Source organism: Triplophysa dalaica, chromosome 5 (genome assembly GCF_015846415.1).
Source record: "Triplophysa dalaica isolate WHDGS20190420 chromosome 5, ASM1584641v1, whole genome shotgun sequence".
NCBI classification, from domain to species: domain Eukaryota; kingdom Metazoa; phylum Chordata; class Actinopteri; order Cypriniformes; family Nemacheilidae; genus Triplophysa; species Triplophysa dalaica.
This window is the reverse complement of record NC_079546.1, coordinates 23,354,052-23,369,940: the sequence shown is the minus strand read 5'-3', so window position 1 is coordinate 23,369,940 and position 15,889 is coordinate 23,354,052. Positions and strand designations below refer to the sequence as shown.

The 15,889-nt window shown below is 38.7% G+C and overlaps 1 protein-coding gene across 1 annotated transcript in view; it reads left to right on the top strand.

Annotated features, from left to right (window-relative positions):
- Positions 1 to 10,046: 10,046 nt before the first annotated feature.
- Positions 10,047 to 15,889, top strand: part of LOC130420433 (C-type mannose receptor 2-like) — a 39,232-nt gene continuing 33,389 nt past the window's right edge. The window contains 1 exon segment of the mRNA XM_056747718.1: positions 10,047 to 10,083. Coding sequence (XP_056603696.1) covers positions 10,047 to 10,083 — 37 coding nt within the window.

Genomic DNA, 15,889 nt, shown 5'->3' with positions numbered 1-15,889 from the left:
AATATATACCTATGTTTTGAATTTTTAAAAAAATCATATTTTATTTTTCCAATTAAGAAGGGTTCGGTGAATGCGCATATGAAACTGGTGGGGTTCATTACCTCCAACAAGGTTAAGAACCACTGGCCTAGCCCCTTGCCGTTTTAAAGTAATCTCGAAGAAGATAGTTTCTCAAGATCAAACCCCCCTCTGTCACTCAACACAACGTCGAGAGACCGACTAAAGGGGAACTTGTCTTTATATTTTAGCTTTTATCAATACAAAAAAAAACATTCTGCATTCACATCGATCAAACAAAACAACATTTTAACCTGAAAATTACAAATTATATGACACAAAGAGATAAATGAGTAAAAATTTTTGAAATTAATTTAGAAATAAATGGTATTGTAGCAAAGCTGTTTGATGTGTAAAATAAGATCCTGTCGCCTTCTAGTGGTTAAAAATGCTGAAGCCGAAAAACACCAAAATCAACATTAAGTCTTCATCAGTGCAGTTTTCCCTCAATGTTAAAGGAGACATGAATTAAAATCACAATTTTAACCCAAGCTTTTGTCATATAAGAGAGAATTGTATTCACGCAAACATTATGCTACTGATAGAACTGAAAACGGCCTTGTTACTGATATACATCTTTCATTGACACAAGGCCCAGTGACAGTGAAAGTTCTGGATTGCACCTATCATTGATTCTAAGATATTAATTTAAGGGGGGGTCAGCCCCCAATAAAGGTATAATAGTAATAAAATCAATATTATAAAAAAACTTTTATCCTCCCTAACAGGGTAGGATGGTAAACGTATTGCAGCATTCTACTGGAATGCACTGATGCGTATAACATTTGAGAACTGAACAAGCCAAATACAAGTCTACCCCGTCACACACAAACACACCGACACACACCCGTTTACTGTATAAACGCACAAAAAGTGCCTTGCTACCATGAGTTCCTCAGTCTTTAGATCAATGTTGTAGTGGGGTGGCAGACAGGAAGTTTTCAGACGTCAGACTACATGCTTGAATGCTGTAACAGGGTGGAAGGATGACACGACAAGAGAACTCAATTTGAATTCCCCTTGAGGGGGTTTTATTTCCAAACAGTAGTGAAGTGATTGTAGTGCCTGTGTTCTCTCTTCCGTGCTCGTCTTTGTCATGTCCAGGTGGGGTGTCCGTGCAGTACTCTGGGCGGTGCTGACCGTCACACGCTGTTTTGTGGAACGGAATAAAGAGAGTGTTAGAAGTAGTCTCATGGAGAGGTTTCTCTCCATCTTCTGGTGAGCCTGCGACTTATAATCGGTGGCAGCTGTGACCGATCAGCCCGTGACGAGAGTGAACAGGTGTTCCTGGTCGGTTTCCAGAGCAACAATGCCTATGAGCAATGTTGCATTTACTGCGAAAAAACCCTTCTACAATTCAGTGTCCAATCTGTACAGACATGGATATATTAACTTTGTTTTGAGTTGTTTGTCATCTGTGCTGATTCCCCTATGAGCACCGCAAGTTGATTTAACAACAAAATCATCAATTTTTTGTCTTCTGTCTCTGCCCAGAAAGTTTCTCCTCAAATAGGATGTGATAAACTTCACACAGTGTCTTTACTCTGGCACACAAACCTGCAGCAGTGGAATCCCTGTGTTTTTCTTTTAGGGAGTCACACACAGAATCTTTGTATGCTAATGCTTGGGGAAGATCAAAGTGTTTATGAAAGCCTGCAACTACACATCGGAAATCCTTGAAAAGAGTCGAGAAATACACAAATGAGAATTTGCTGATTTTTGTTTTCAATCACACTGCAGTAGCCGTGTTGATGGCAGACACATTGTCAAGCACAGCATTCACTGTGTGGAAGATTTTCTAGTATGCAAAAGAACTCTGTGGCCTCAGTCATCCCTCTGCAGGTGTGGCACAAGACAAGTTTCAGCTCATTGGCATAACAATGGACATATATAGCCTCAGGATTCCTCTCCCTGAGAAGAGATTGAACTCCTCCAGCTGCTCCACTCATGACGTCTGCCCCATCGTATGTCTGAGAAACACACTTCAATTGAGCAATTCCTTCTTCTTGTGATTTCCTCTCTAAAGCTTCTGTTATTGACCTCAAAACTACTCATCTCTGTCAGGGATATGAATCTCTCTTTAACTGTTCCCTCAGTGACATATCTCACACAGATAGCTGTTTGTTCAGTGTGTCCATCTCTGGCCTTATCTGCCATAATAGCAAACATGTTTGACTCGAGTATTTCTGTGATAGTCGTTGATCTCACCTCTCTTGAGCAGGAATCTATCATTTCATTCTGACGGACAGAGGAGAGGTAGGTTCTGTTTGATGGGGACGGCAATTTTGCATGAAAGGATCAAACTTCAGTAAAAGCCCCATTCATTCCATGAAGTTGCCCTTATTATGTCTATCTGCTGTTTCATTTTGACCCCTGAATGGAAGCCCTTGCTGACATGCAGGTCACAGCCACAATACGTTGCATATACTCTCTTCTTTATCTAATTATTCACTATTTGATGCTTCAATCTGCTGTACAGGATTTCCTCGTAATGCCATGAAACTTGACAATACAATCCTTGTGGGATTGAGTCCCCTCATGTTTGTGAAATTTGTTGAGTGCCTTTTGCCAGTTCTTGTATCAACTGCTCACAAATACATCATGCTTCAAGTTTTTACCAAAGACACGACAAGCAAAGCAGTATGAAGAATCTTTCTTCTCTGAATACACGAGCCAAGCAAAAGTCTGAAACCAGTTTGGCTGGAATTATCTTTCTTGTAAGCCAAAGTTCTCCATGGTGTTATCTTTGGCTGTTTTGGGCCTGTGTCCTTTTCACCGAAGTCAAACTGATCTGAAGGTAGATCTGCTGTATGCAGCGTAATGTATTTGTCTATATGTCTATTTCTATTTATAAAAAACAACAATTTTGCAACTTCTCTAAATCAAAGTGACTTACAAATTCCTCATACTGTAAGGATAGTACATGTATTTCTCAATGAGGGAGATTATAAATAAACCAATACAATATTAAAAACAAAAAACACAATGTTTCTATCTTTGTCAATCACTCTGATATAAAGATAAAATGAGTGCATTGAATGCTGTCTGTCACTGTCTTTAACCATTTCTGTGCAGGGCTGTGAAACTGTATGGTAGTTAATGCCACATGTACTGTATTGAAAGTTAAGTTTTCAAATAAAAACAGCAGCAACATGATTGTTTTATAAAGTAGAGACTACACTCAAAAAAAATGATTCTTTTGTTTAACATGATTCAATCATGCAATTTGTTCGACATGTTTGAGTCATGTTTTCTCAACATGAAATGAACATGTAGCAAGAACATAAATGAATCGAGTAACATCAACATGAAATGAACATGTTAAGCCTCTTTGGGAGGAGCGGAACTGTGCCGTGCCGCCATTTTGTTATGAATTTAAAGGTGACTGAGGCGAAAACAAAATGAAAACATTAAAACAAATATTTTACGGGGGCTGATTAGCAATGTAAGGGGGGCTTAAAGCCCCCTAAAAATGGCCTGGCAATGCCACTGGTTCCCAAAATCACAACGCATGAGTTTCACATTCAAGTTTCTCTCATTGTGAGCATGATTGTCATTTGTATATATTTAAAACAATGAACTCCAGCTGAGACTCAGCTCACTTGCTAGGAGAAGAATAGCGTTGACAAGATGCATGAACACTTGTCCAGTTTCGTCTGGAATGCGTTCTAAACCACCTCCTCAAGTGGTTTGACAGACAGGATTAAATTCTGTCTTGAAAGGTTTTTGGAGAGCATATACCTGGTCTTTTCGCAATTGGATGGCCAGATTGATTGATCTTAAAGGAAACAATAAAATAACGTTATTAACCGGTTAAATGCAATTGCAAATGAGTGTTTCTGTTTAGAAAGATTAAACTTGATTAAATTGTATCAAGACTCCCGTGAGATCATGACTCCCCTGTTTTTCCCTACGAAGGATATGTGCTGGACGGTCTTTATAGATAGGAACCCATCACAAAGCAGCATCCTAAGTGAATGAACCAATCAGAAGCAGGGGAATCAAAACCTCACGGGGAGTCATTTTGTGTGTTTCATGGGATTATTTAGCCGGGCTGGTAAGTGAAAAAAGGGGAATAACTAGTGTGGATAAAAAGAGTCCAATATTATTCTGTTTCTTGACGACTGTATGTTGTGCCTGAAGTCGTCATGAGGTGAATTGCACATTCATGAGTGTCTAACTGGTCTGGAAAAGCGTCAGGCCAGAACCGGAGCTAGAAACTGACAGCCTATGGTGCTGGTCATATGTAACGCTAATAAACATTATTTCAAGCACTTAAAGAAAATTGACTTAGTGAAAGTCAAGAGTCAAAATTCAATGGTTTCTATTTGCTCTCTTGCTATCTGGTTATGTATTGGAAACAGGGTTCTAATATGTAAATATATCAAACCTGATATGCAATTTAAATTAACCAGGCAAAACACTTGAAGCCAGTGAAGAAAGAACAGGACATTTTTCTTAATCAAATGATCTGCAGGACTCATGGGTTGTTTCATGCAGGGCCGGTGCCAAGAGCAGACATGTATTACAGCATGAAGCTGTACCACAAGACATTCCAAACATTTTAATGAAATAACTGCAAAATGATGGATCTTCATTTTCTTTGTTTCAATAAATGTATTTTAAAACACCTTTTGTGTGGTTTAATAAAGTCACTGTGCCTCTGGTCCTTTGCAGCTGGCAGTACGTGCCAAGATTAGAGGAGAGTGAACAAAGCTTTTATAGTCAAATACGATTTTACTTCAAATAACAAACAACAGCTTTCCCCAACTTAGGTTTCTGCGAATGCTTAGAAACCTAAAAGGAAAAAGTAAATCAAAAACTTATACTTCCCTCATTGCCTTTGCCAAAAACGTGATTAATGCAAAGAAAAGGAACTATTGCATGCCCGCTGGTCAAGTAGTTTAAAAGAAATCTTGACATTCATTTTATATATATTCAACTTAAACGATAACATTTATAAGGCCCAATGTGGTACAGCCTCACACAGCCTTAAAATAATGTAACCAGTCACGGCCAACTCCAAATATACATTTAAATCAGTACAATGCATCAGTTGGGATACTAACTAGCTTGTCATGACTGTTTCACAAGAGCACAGACCCTTTGTTTGCACATCTGATTTCAAAACCACGTTTGTCACGGTTTGCGTGGCAAGAACCCAAATGCAGGCACACACAGGCAGGACGAGAAGGTAGGGGTAACAAAGGGTATTTTATTAAACAAGGAACACTATAAAAAAAGGCAAAACAAAACCCACTATGGGGAAAACAAGACAGGGTAAATTATTAACAAATACAAGGACACTCACTGACTAAAACTGCAAAAAACAAACACTTGATGAAAACACTGACTACACTTACTAAGACAGGGGAACAGAAACCAGGAACATTAAAAAGAGGTACGAGGTACGAGGTACGAGGTACGAGGTACGAGGTACGAGGTACGAGGTACGAGGTACGAGGTACGAGGTACGAGAAAAACACAGCTTACAACGAGACAACCAGCACAGGACAATGAACACAAGGATGTTTTAAAGGGAGAGGAACCAAGAGGGAACAGGTGCAGGGGATAAACAATCAAGGAAAGCTGATCAACACAAAATAGGAAAAAGGAGGGTAGAAACAATGACGCGACTTGGGGAGAGTATGGAAGGCCACAAGGTCAAAAACATCTCTCCCCACATGAAACAAAGGATTCTGTATGATTCCACCTCTAAACCAAGAAATACCTGACAAGGAGAGGTGAAACCATGACAACGTTAGTGATAAGGTGCGGATGGCAGGAACACATACTCTAAACCTGTCACTGGGTATTTGGCACTACACAACAAAAGACACATAAGCACAGAGAGAACCAGTGGTCCACATGTGAACCAGATTGAGGTATATTTAGATTGATTTATTTATAAAACCTTTAACTTTTGATTTTTCAATGTTGACAAAGACATTTTTTTGGAACATATCTTTGGTTGAGGGGTGCTTTCTCAAGAACATTAACCCAGAATGCAGTGTTTAATGCAAATTTCTACACTATGTTACTTTGTTCATTTAATTGAGAAAAGTTTGAACCGTTTATCGGGCAAGTTAGCATATTTGGTACCTTAATCGACCAATCACAACAACGTTTTGATGCCTCTCCGTGAGCTTGTGTAAGCGCATCGACATCAATAGAGATCACTCTACATCACAAACAGTGACATGTGACCAAACAGGAGTTGCCAGCGTTTCAAACTTCAAGGTTACCCCGGAATTTGTGAAACCCGAATCTGCGCCCCTACCTACTCCCACACATACTTAGGGGTCATTCCAAAAAATGTGTGCCTTTTGCGGTGTTTGTTTCTATGTGTAGGTTAATAAACTTTAATCAATCTGTATCATTGAGCAAGATTATGATGTTTTGAGTTATTCCTTGAACACTCAATACTTGATTGAAGTCGTTTTCAAGTTTGGGTAGACATTAAGGCTACAAAACTCCTGGATAATTTGACACTAATACTATGTGATCTTTCATCAATGTTACATCAAGATAAAGTCATCAAATATTATTTGAAATACTTAATCTTAAGGATAAGGTTTTTGGGCTGCCCCTTGCTATATTTCTTCCTTATTATTTGCATATTGAAAGCAGATTTTCAAATTGTTTCAAGTATAGTCTCATTTTTACCAGTGTTTTGTCAAAAGTATGTAAAGTTTTATATAAATAGTCAGAAATGAAAATGCATCAGGGCAGTTCCAACGTTATGGATGTGACATTTTTCAATATAGAAAATGCTCAAAGAATGAATTTGTTACGAACATATTGACCCATCTGTTTATAAGACTCTTTTGATGGAGTCTAAACATAAAAAAGTCAGTCTATGAACTAAGGTTCTGTAGCGGAGTAGGCGGGGCGAGACTGTGGTTCGAGATCAGGAGCATATAAGAGAATGAGTGACCGGACCGGGCCCGAACATGTTTTACGTTTGTATTTATGTTCTTGTGATTGTATTTATTTTTTGTTCACTGGCGGTCGGCCGTGATTTAATATTAAAACATTATTTAAATGTCTGCCGGTTCCCGCCTCCTTCCTTCCTTTTAATGAACCTGTCTACAGGTTCTTTTTCTTAAAAAGTAGACGGAACCTTCGCTCTCTCTCCCCTAGCACACTCTCTGCTAGAGTGACATCCTCTCTTCCCTCCAACTTTGCTTCTCTAGATGCTGACACTGCCACCGACACCTTATGCTCAACACTTACATCTTGTCTAGATAACCTTTGTCCTCTGTCCTCCAGACCGGCTCGTGCCACTCCCCGCTGCCCCTGGCTGTCTGACATCATCCGTGAACAACGTAGTACACTCAGGGCTGCTGAAAGGAAATGGCGCAAGACCAAGAACCCTGCTGACCTAGGGGACTACCAGTCACTACTCTGCCAAGACCGAACTACTCGTGTTTCCGGCACACCCCACGGTCCATCACGAATTCAACATCCATCTTGGCAATACCACAATCACCCATTCCAAAATAGCAAGGAACCTCGGAGTCATATTTGATGAACAGCTGTCCTTCAATGATCACATTACAAAGACAACACGGTCATGCCGATATGCCTTATTCATCATTAGAAAGATCAGACCCTATCTCACGCAGCATGCGGCACAACTCCTTGTCCAGGCCCTGGTAATCTCAAGGTTGGACTACTGCAATGCTCTCCTTGCTGGTCTTCCTGCAAAGGCTATCAAACCACTTCAGCTGGTTCAGAACGCAGCAGCACGCCTCGTCTTCCAACAGCCCAAAAGGGCTCACGTGACTCCCCTTTTCATCTCTCTTCACTGGCTACCGGTTGCAGCCCGTATCAGATTCAAGTCACTAATGCTTGCCTACAGGACTATCACTGGATCTGCACCGGCTTACTTCCACACTCTCCTGCACTCCTACACTCCCTACACGTGGTCTAGCTTTTGTTGAAACCAATAACTTTGTATTGGCACCTAATGTATTATGGCTCCTGTATGAACTATCGCTTATTGCTCCTAATCTCTTTGTAAGCCGCTTTGGATAAAAGCGTCTGGTAAATGTCTAAATGTAAAATGTATATGTAAATAAACATGTGTTATGATGTGACAAAAAAGGGAAGCGTTTTTTGGGAGATGACAAACCTTTATACAACAGGATTTCTGTGTAAGAAAATGCACAATCCTGAAGCAATAATACCCAATGATTGGAGAAGGGATGTGTCTTTATAGAACATGAAATAGTAACTTCATTTTCATGTGTTCATTTATGAGGAATATGAAGCGTTATGGATGTGACATCCTGAAAATGGCTCTTACCTGACTATGAAAAATCATGCACTAAAAATTTAATAAATGCTTTTTAAATTTGAAAAGCGATCGCACATGGGTATTTCAACATCAATACGTTAATATCTGTGCTGTTACCATAGTAAAAAACTTTATTTTGTCTTGATAAAGTTGACATTTTCACAGAATTGCACATCATGTGATGGCGCCTTGATGTGAATATGTGAGCAATCAATTGCATCTACTACATTTGGCAGGTTTGCAATAGCAAAGATTCTTTGCTTCACCTCCAACTAATGGACCAAGTTATAGGGGAATTGTATATATTGGGGCATGCGCCATATGATTCATATTATCTTCATTCTCGGCATGTAAGCATCTGCTACATCTAGCAAAAGCGCTAAATCAGTCATCGGAAATGTTCCGTGTTATGCCTGACTTTGGCTATTTTATAGAAAACCATTTACGTAATAATTCAGGGGCCAATAGTGACATCGCTATTGAAAGAAATTCATTATTTGATTAAAGATTAACGTTTGCAGAAACTATTACTGGGGTTCATAATAAAAATAAAAACAGTACATTATTCCTGTATAGATTATTACTTATATGTATATATTATTTGACAGAAAAATGCTTTGTAACATGTACGTGATGTGGTGAATTAAAATGCAGCCCTTATTAATGAGTGAAATTTAGGGATGTTTAAAGCACCATTTACACGTGGCTGGGAGTATGTGTAGATTCCTTTCGTGCCAGATAACATTTACGTCTAAACGACTTTACAAGCGATTTACACAAATAATCATTCTGCTCGTGTTTCATGAATGAAGCCGATTGACTTCTATCAACTCACCTTTATAACACACAAAGTCCTCATTGTTATTGCGAGACACTGTATTCAAGTGTCCATCATCCCACCGGCCTTTATACATTGTGAAGATTGTCGTGTAGGGAAAACATACTGCCACGATCTGAAGGCGGAGTCAGTGTTATCTGACCACTCCCACGAGTCTCTGAACAGACCAATCCAGACAGATGTGTGAGGATTATTAATGATGTTCTGGATCAGTTGATTGTCAGTCTGGTTCCTATTTAAGGTTCCTATATATTTAAGTAACACACCACATCAACCTCTGCTGTGTCTCTTATTATCTTGTGTTCGCTGGCTGACACACATCACACATGCAAATAAGAGAACACACACCTTGTTTTTCCCATTTGAGTGAGCGAATATACAAATAAGCAGGATGTGAAGTATGAAAATAAGTCTTTCTAGAGAAATAACCAAAAGATGGGAGGTGTTGAAGATCAGATGTAATATAATGACACATGAACACACAGAGAGAGAGAAACAGCAGCAGATTCAGGAGAGAAACACACAAGAGATGAAGAGTAAGAACTATTTACATTTTCATTCTTATTAAAATCATTCTTTTGAAATGAATCTGTTTTTGTGAATTGATCTGAAAATAACTTTTAATGAAACTTTATCAATAACTGATTTTCTGAAGAGATACAGTAGTGATAGAAATGTTGACTTTTAACTTCATTGACTTTTATACATGACAGAAACTAAGCAAACTTTTATGTCATACTCACAGATTTATTTGATTTTAAATTTGCAAATGAATTTATGTTGAATGACAAAATTGTGAACAAACAGAAGTTTAACATTTGAGCTTTTCAATGTGATTCTTCCTCAGAAATGGCTCAGATTCTGTATTTCAGTCTTCTTGTCATTGGTGAGTTTTGTGTTTCTGGTTTTACGTTTGATTTAAATGTCAGGAGAATTGACACCAGAGTTCTCCGTCTGTCTATAAATAAATTTTCTATTAAAGAAAAATAGCCATTTTATAGTAATTACTTTATTAAATATATCCACCCCCAAGGAAAGGTGATGTGTCCAAAAGACGTCTTTTCTGCGTCTTTGATAGTGAAAATATGTCCCTTGAGGGCCAAAAGTGAAAGTTTTTTCTACGTCTAGTTATGACATCTTCTGAACGCTTAATATTGGGGACATCTGCACAGAGTAAAAACCACGCCCATAGCAACCAAACACATTAGCCTAGCAACCGTTTATACATCATAGAGAACATCATAGAGAAATGGGAGTTGGTTAGTTTCATTATTGGCTTAAAATGTCATCGCCCTGGTTCCCAGTTCCACGGTTTGCCACAAGGCACCACTCACATTTTGTACTGTAAATATATTTAAAATTATTATCAGATCTTTAATGTTTTGAAAGATATTTTAAAAATGTTTTTTAACTATTGTGAGTATATTTACTGAACAAAAATGAATTACGTTATTCTTTAAGATAATCAAAATATAGTAGAAACTTTGCTAAAGTGATTGTTTTGTAAAAGTATTTCCTTAATAATTATTAAAGGCATATTATTGTATTTATATCAGTACTGTGCACCCACCTCATACAATGACTGCAACAAAATGACTCCTAAAAATCTAATGTTACAAGACATAAATCAACAAGAGTAAAGTTTATCAGCTTTTACTTTTTTCATAAGGCTTCCCGAGGCTGGCGGTCCACATAGAGTGGAAATTTATCATGAAGTCAGCGACAACAAAGTCCCCTGTTTAGAAAGACCATAGGATTGTTCAGTTTTGCTGTCACTCAAAATGAATCTCTTATTGATTTACTATGACTTGGTCATTATTTCATCATCTAGACCTCTACATCATAGCAGACTGTTCACATGTTCAACCTCAGATTCAAATTCAGTTTCAAATTCTTGCTGTAAATAAAAACGTGGCATGCAAAGAGTGAGTGGTCTCAAAGCTACAGATGATGTCTGTCAAACGGTTGAACGAAACTTTATGTAGAAATTTGCCTCAAGAGTGTCACCACTGAACCCCAAGCAGCTCTGACTCTGGACATCCACCAATTTGTGTACTGGTCAGTTTCAACAACGGTTCTTACCTGGTTGAAGTCTGATTCTTGTTGTTACCGTGTGTTTGTTGGTGTTAGAGTCACTTAAATCCAGGAACTATCTGATCCTGGAGCTTGGCCCAATATTGACTCCCGCCGATGATATTACACTTGGGTTTTCATTGACTCAATTCCACACTGTGGAGAAACAGTCCCTCTTTCCTAATGCAGGCCAGTGACTGTGGGACTAAAATCCAGAAGCCCCAGTTCAGGCAGAAGAACAGGAACCTAAAAAATCTGCCTTTTGCAGGGCATTGAGTGAGACTCAACAAGAAGTTGAACCTAAAACATCTTTTATACAGACACATGGTTAGCAGAGTTCTCGCTGTAACAGCACAGTTATTCAGAGAAACCTCGCAGCTCCAGTTATAGTCTAACACATCTTTTCTTATTCTTTCACCGTGTATCATGAATTCATTTAAAATTAAATATAGGCCTACATCTATGCGTAATTATATGTATATTAGTGGTGGGCATAGATTATTTTTTTTAATCTAGATGAATCTAGATTTATTCCAAGATTAACCTAGATTAAAATGGCTCATTTGAATTCTGCCGAAGGCATTCAGAATATGTGTGCTACCCAAATATTGACTAAAAGTAAGTCTTTGAGAACGGGTTTCTCAAGCCAGGTGGCGCATTAGACCAGAGGCTCATCTCCTGTTTCCAAAATGCATCACAAACTGCTTGAGAAAGCTGTTCTACTATGATAATTGGTGATGAAAATTAAATTATGTTCAATAAGATGAACTTGTGTTTACTTCCGCATTAGCTAAGGGATGATTTGCATTTAGGTGGTACTTGAGACTGGAAGAGCTCCTACAGTACATTTACATTAAGTGATTTAGCAGACGCTTTTATCCAATGCGACTTACAAAGAGTGAGGGAGCAACAAGCGATATGTCATACAGGAGCCATAATACATAAGGTGCCAATACAAAGTTACTGGTTTCAACTAAAGCTAGACCACTACCTGTTGAGAGAAAGTGTTTTTTTAAACCAATTCCGCATTGCACAAGGTGCAAACAACCTTAGTCCTGTCGATGTTTCTATTGGGAAGCTTCTTAAAAATAAATATTCCCTTAGGAAACCCGGCGGCTTCATAGCTGCATCCAAGCACGTCACGTTTGATGCGGTAATTTCACAGTAACGTTATGTTGTGTTCAGACCAAACGCGAATGGCGTGTCAAGCGCGAGTGATTTATGTGTTAATGCAAAGAGCCAATAGACCTACTTGCTGCCCGAATCGCGCGAATGAAGCCCTGGTTATGAGATGATGAGGCGGCTTCTGCTTCCTCGAATGACGCGAGTTGAAAAATCTTGTTCTCGCCCCGTACAGTGCAGTTAAGCTGGTGCACATCCGCGCTAAAATATCAAGGTGAAAGTCATCATAGCTTGCGTAGTATAGACCCAGCTCCCAACCCAACTTTGAGAATAGATTAACAAAGGGTCCTAAGTATATAGCAACATTTTTTTTACCGCGCGATAAGAGTCTCACGCCGTTAACGGCCCACCACTAATGTATATAGTGAAAGTGTAAAGTGAAAGTGACCTATTTGTCAGGTATGGTGACCCATACCCGAAATGTGACCTCTGCATTTAACCCATCCAGTGATTAGTGAGCACACACACAGCAAGTGGTGAACACACGTACACCCGGAGCAGTGGGCAGCTATCACTGCAGCGCCAAGGGAGCGTGTAGAGGTAAGGTGTCTTGCTCAAGGTCACCGCAATCGTTACCCGCCGGCCCTGAGAATCGAACCAGCAACCTTCTGTTCACATGTCCGACTCTCTAACCACTAGGCCACGATTGCCCCGTAATATTACTGTAATATTATATATACTGAGATGAAACATGCATTTTGTCATTTTGTCTTAGAGAAAGAGAGAGAGAAAGAGAGAGAAAGAGAGATAGAGAGACAGAGAGAGATAGAGAAAATGAAATAAAGAGACTGGTGATTGCTGCATACGTGTGCTTTTAACTGTTCTTATCTTTTCTCTTCTTGCCTATTTAGAATAAATTTATGTACAAAAGTTTTGGTGAGGATGATTTGTTCGTCAAAGTGTGTTACCCATTTTACAGCAACATCATTTACTGTAATATAATATATTCACTCATCTAAAGGATTATAAAGAACACCTGTTCAATTTCTCATTAATGCAATTATGGTGGTGGTGTAATGGTGTGGGGGATGTTTTCTTGGCACACTTTAGGACCCTTAGTGACAATTGGTCATTGTTTAAATGCCACGGCCTACCTGAGCATTGTTTCTGACAATGTCCATCCCTCTATGACCACCATGTACCCATCCTCTGATGGCTACTTCCAGCAGGATAATGCACCATGTCACAAAGCTCCAATCATTTCAAATTGGTTTCTTGAACATGACAATGAGTTCACTGTACTAAAATGACCCCCACAGTCACCAGATCTCAACCCAATAGAGCATCTTTGGGATGTGGTGGAACGGGAGCTTTGTGCATCCCACAAATCTCCATCAACTGCAAGATGCTATCCTATCAATATGGGCCAACATTTCTAAAGAATGCTTTCAGCACCTTGTTGAATCAATGCCACGTAGAATTAAGACACTTCTGAAGGTGAAAGGGGATCAAACACAGTATTAGTATGGTGTTCCTAATAATCCTTTAGGTGAGTGTATTTGAATTTCGTGACATTCAAATCTATATATTTTTTAGGTAATGCATCTGGACTCCACTTTACTGTTTCTTTAACATGATTCTTTAACATGTAAATTCATAAGACTAAATAAATCAGTAGAAAATAACAAAATGTTACAATTAAAAAATAATTACAAATTTATTTGGCGGTAGTCTACCACTGTCTTTACGGTCCACCAGATTGCTATCCGAGGCCCACAGGTTGAATATCACTGCACTAGACAACAGGTGGGTTTTCTGAAGTTTAAGGACTTTGATGTCGTAACAGAAATTGATGCATTTTACAGTCTTTCATATAACGTATCTTTCCACCCTGAATGTTTTTGATGTCTTCTAAAGTAACACATAAACAAGTGAATGAGTTAAATCAGGGGCCCGTTTCAGAAAGGTTATTATTATCCCTGAAATGAGGGAAACTCTGTTTTTTCCATTTGTAAAAGACCACATCACTGACCCAACGACGGAATCCAATGGTGTGGTTGAAGGGATCTCGCGTTCTGCTTCTCCTCAGCGATTTCTGCATGAAGTTATTTAGGAACTGTTACAATTTAGTTCCATTTATATAACTCTATGGTTAAGACTGATCTGACTCCCAATTTTAATATAATATAAATTAACTTGTATGACATTTCAAATGTATCTGTTGATCAAAGCTAACTTATCTATAAATCTCCATACTTTAATATTTATTATTAATAGTTATTCTTTCGATTGGGACCTACAGTCGCACAGAGTCTCACGCAGGCCAGGTTCATGAATCTCACGGACACAAAACGGTCAGCTCTGAACTAGTCAGAGGTTGCCGAGTAAACAAATATACATTTACATTTAGGCATTTGGCAGACGCTTTTATCCAAAGCGACTTACATTGCTTTATCCTATACATTTTACATAGGTACTTGCAATCCCCTGGGATCGAACCCACAACCTTGCATTGTTAACGCAATGCTCTTACCACTGAGCTACAGGAAAGCTAATATCATTAATTTTGGCCGCGATATGCTTGTTCAGAAACAAAACAATAGTTATTTTAGTCACGATCATGCAACGTGCTAGGCCAGATGATAAGTGGAAATCTGTAACATGTGAGCTTTAGTAATGACCCATTTATGATATAAAGTCTAGTATAAACTAGTCCTTCCTATCCTGACACGTCGAATTTGCGGTAACAGAACAGGCAACTTTCAATCTACTGGTAATAACAGACTTTGAAGAATTCAGATAATATCAACAATTACAATTTATTATGCCAGGTAGGCACAACATTACTTAAAATCATAGAATGCACATGAATAGAAATTCCTAATTTACTAAGCAAGGATTATCAGCATAGTAAAAGAATTAAATAAAACCACAAAGTTTATCATACCTGGTAAAATCGAGACACACAGTTGTAGTGTGGGAAGTTCTGGTTACAGAAGCTTCCTTGAGTCTTTTCCCAATGCACCTTTTATACCCAAATGTTAAAAATAATCATGAATTCAATGGTCATTGTGAAATTTAGTTTAACTCGTGGCTTACGAGATCAACAAATGGGAGCCACTTTATCTGTGAACAGGATTCCCAGACAAAGCCAATCCTCTTAGAGGAGTGCAGGTAATGTCCTAAAGTTAAAAAAGCTTTAGTACACTCTTTGTTAGGTTTGAATGAACTAGACCCTTCCACCCATCACACCAAGACCTTTAAAACAATACCAAACATGATGATCAAATCTTCATAACATGACGAAACATTATAAACGCAATATGGAATGTGTAAGCACTTTGCTAATGATCAAGGCCTGAAGAGATGAAGGGGATGAGAGAGGTGTGATAAGAAGAGGGGTTCAGTTCATGGACATCAACCACTGATGGGAGGAAGGGATATCCTTCCTCAGGATCTAGCAACAAATGGGGTTTGATTGTTTTAAGTCATAGCCT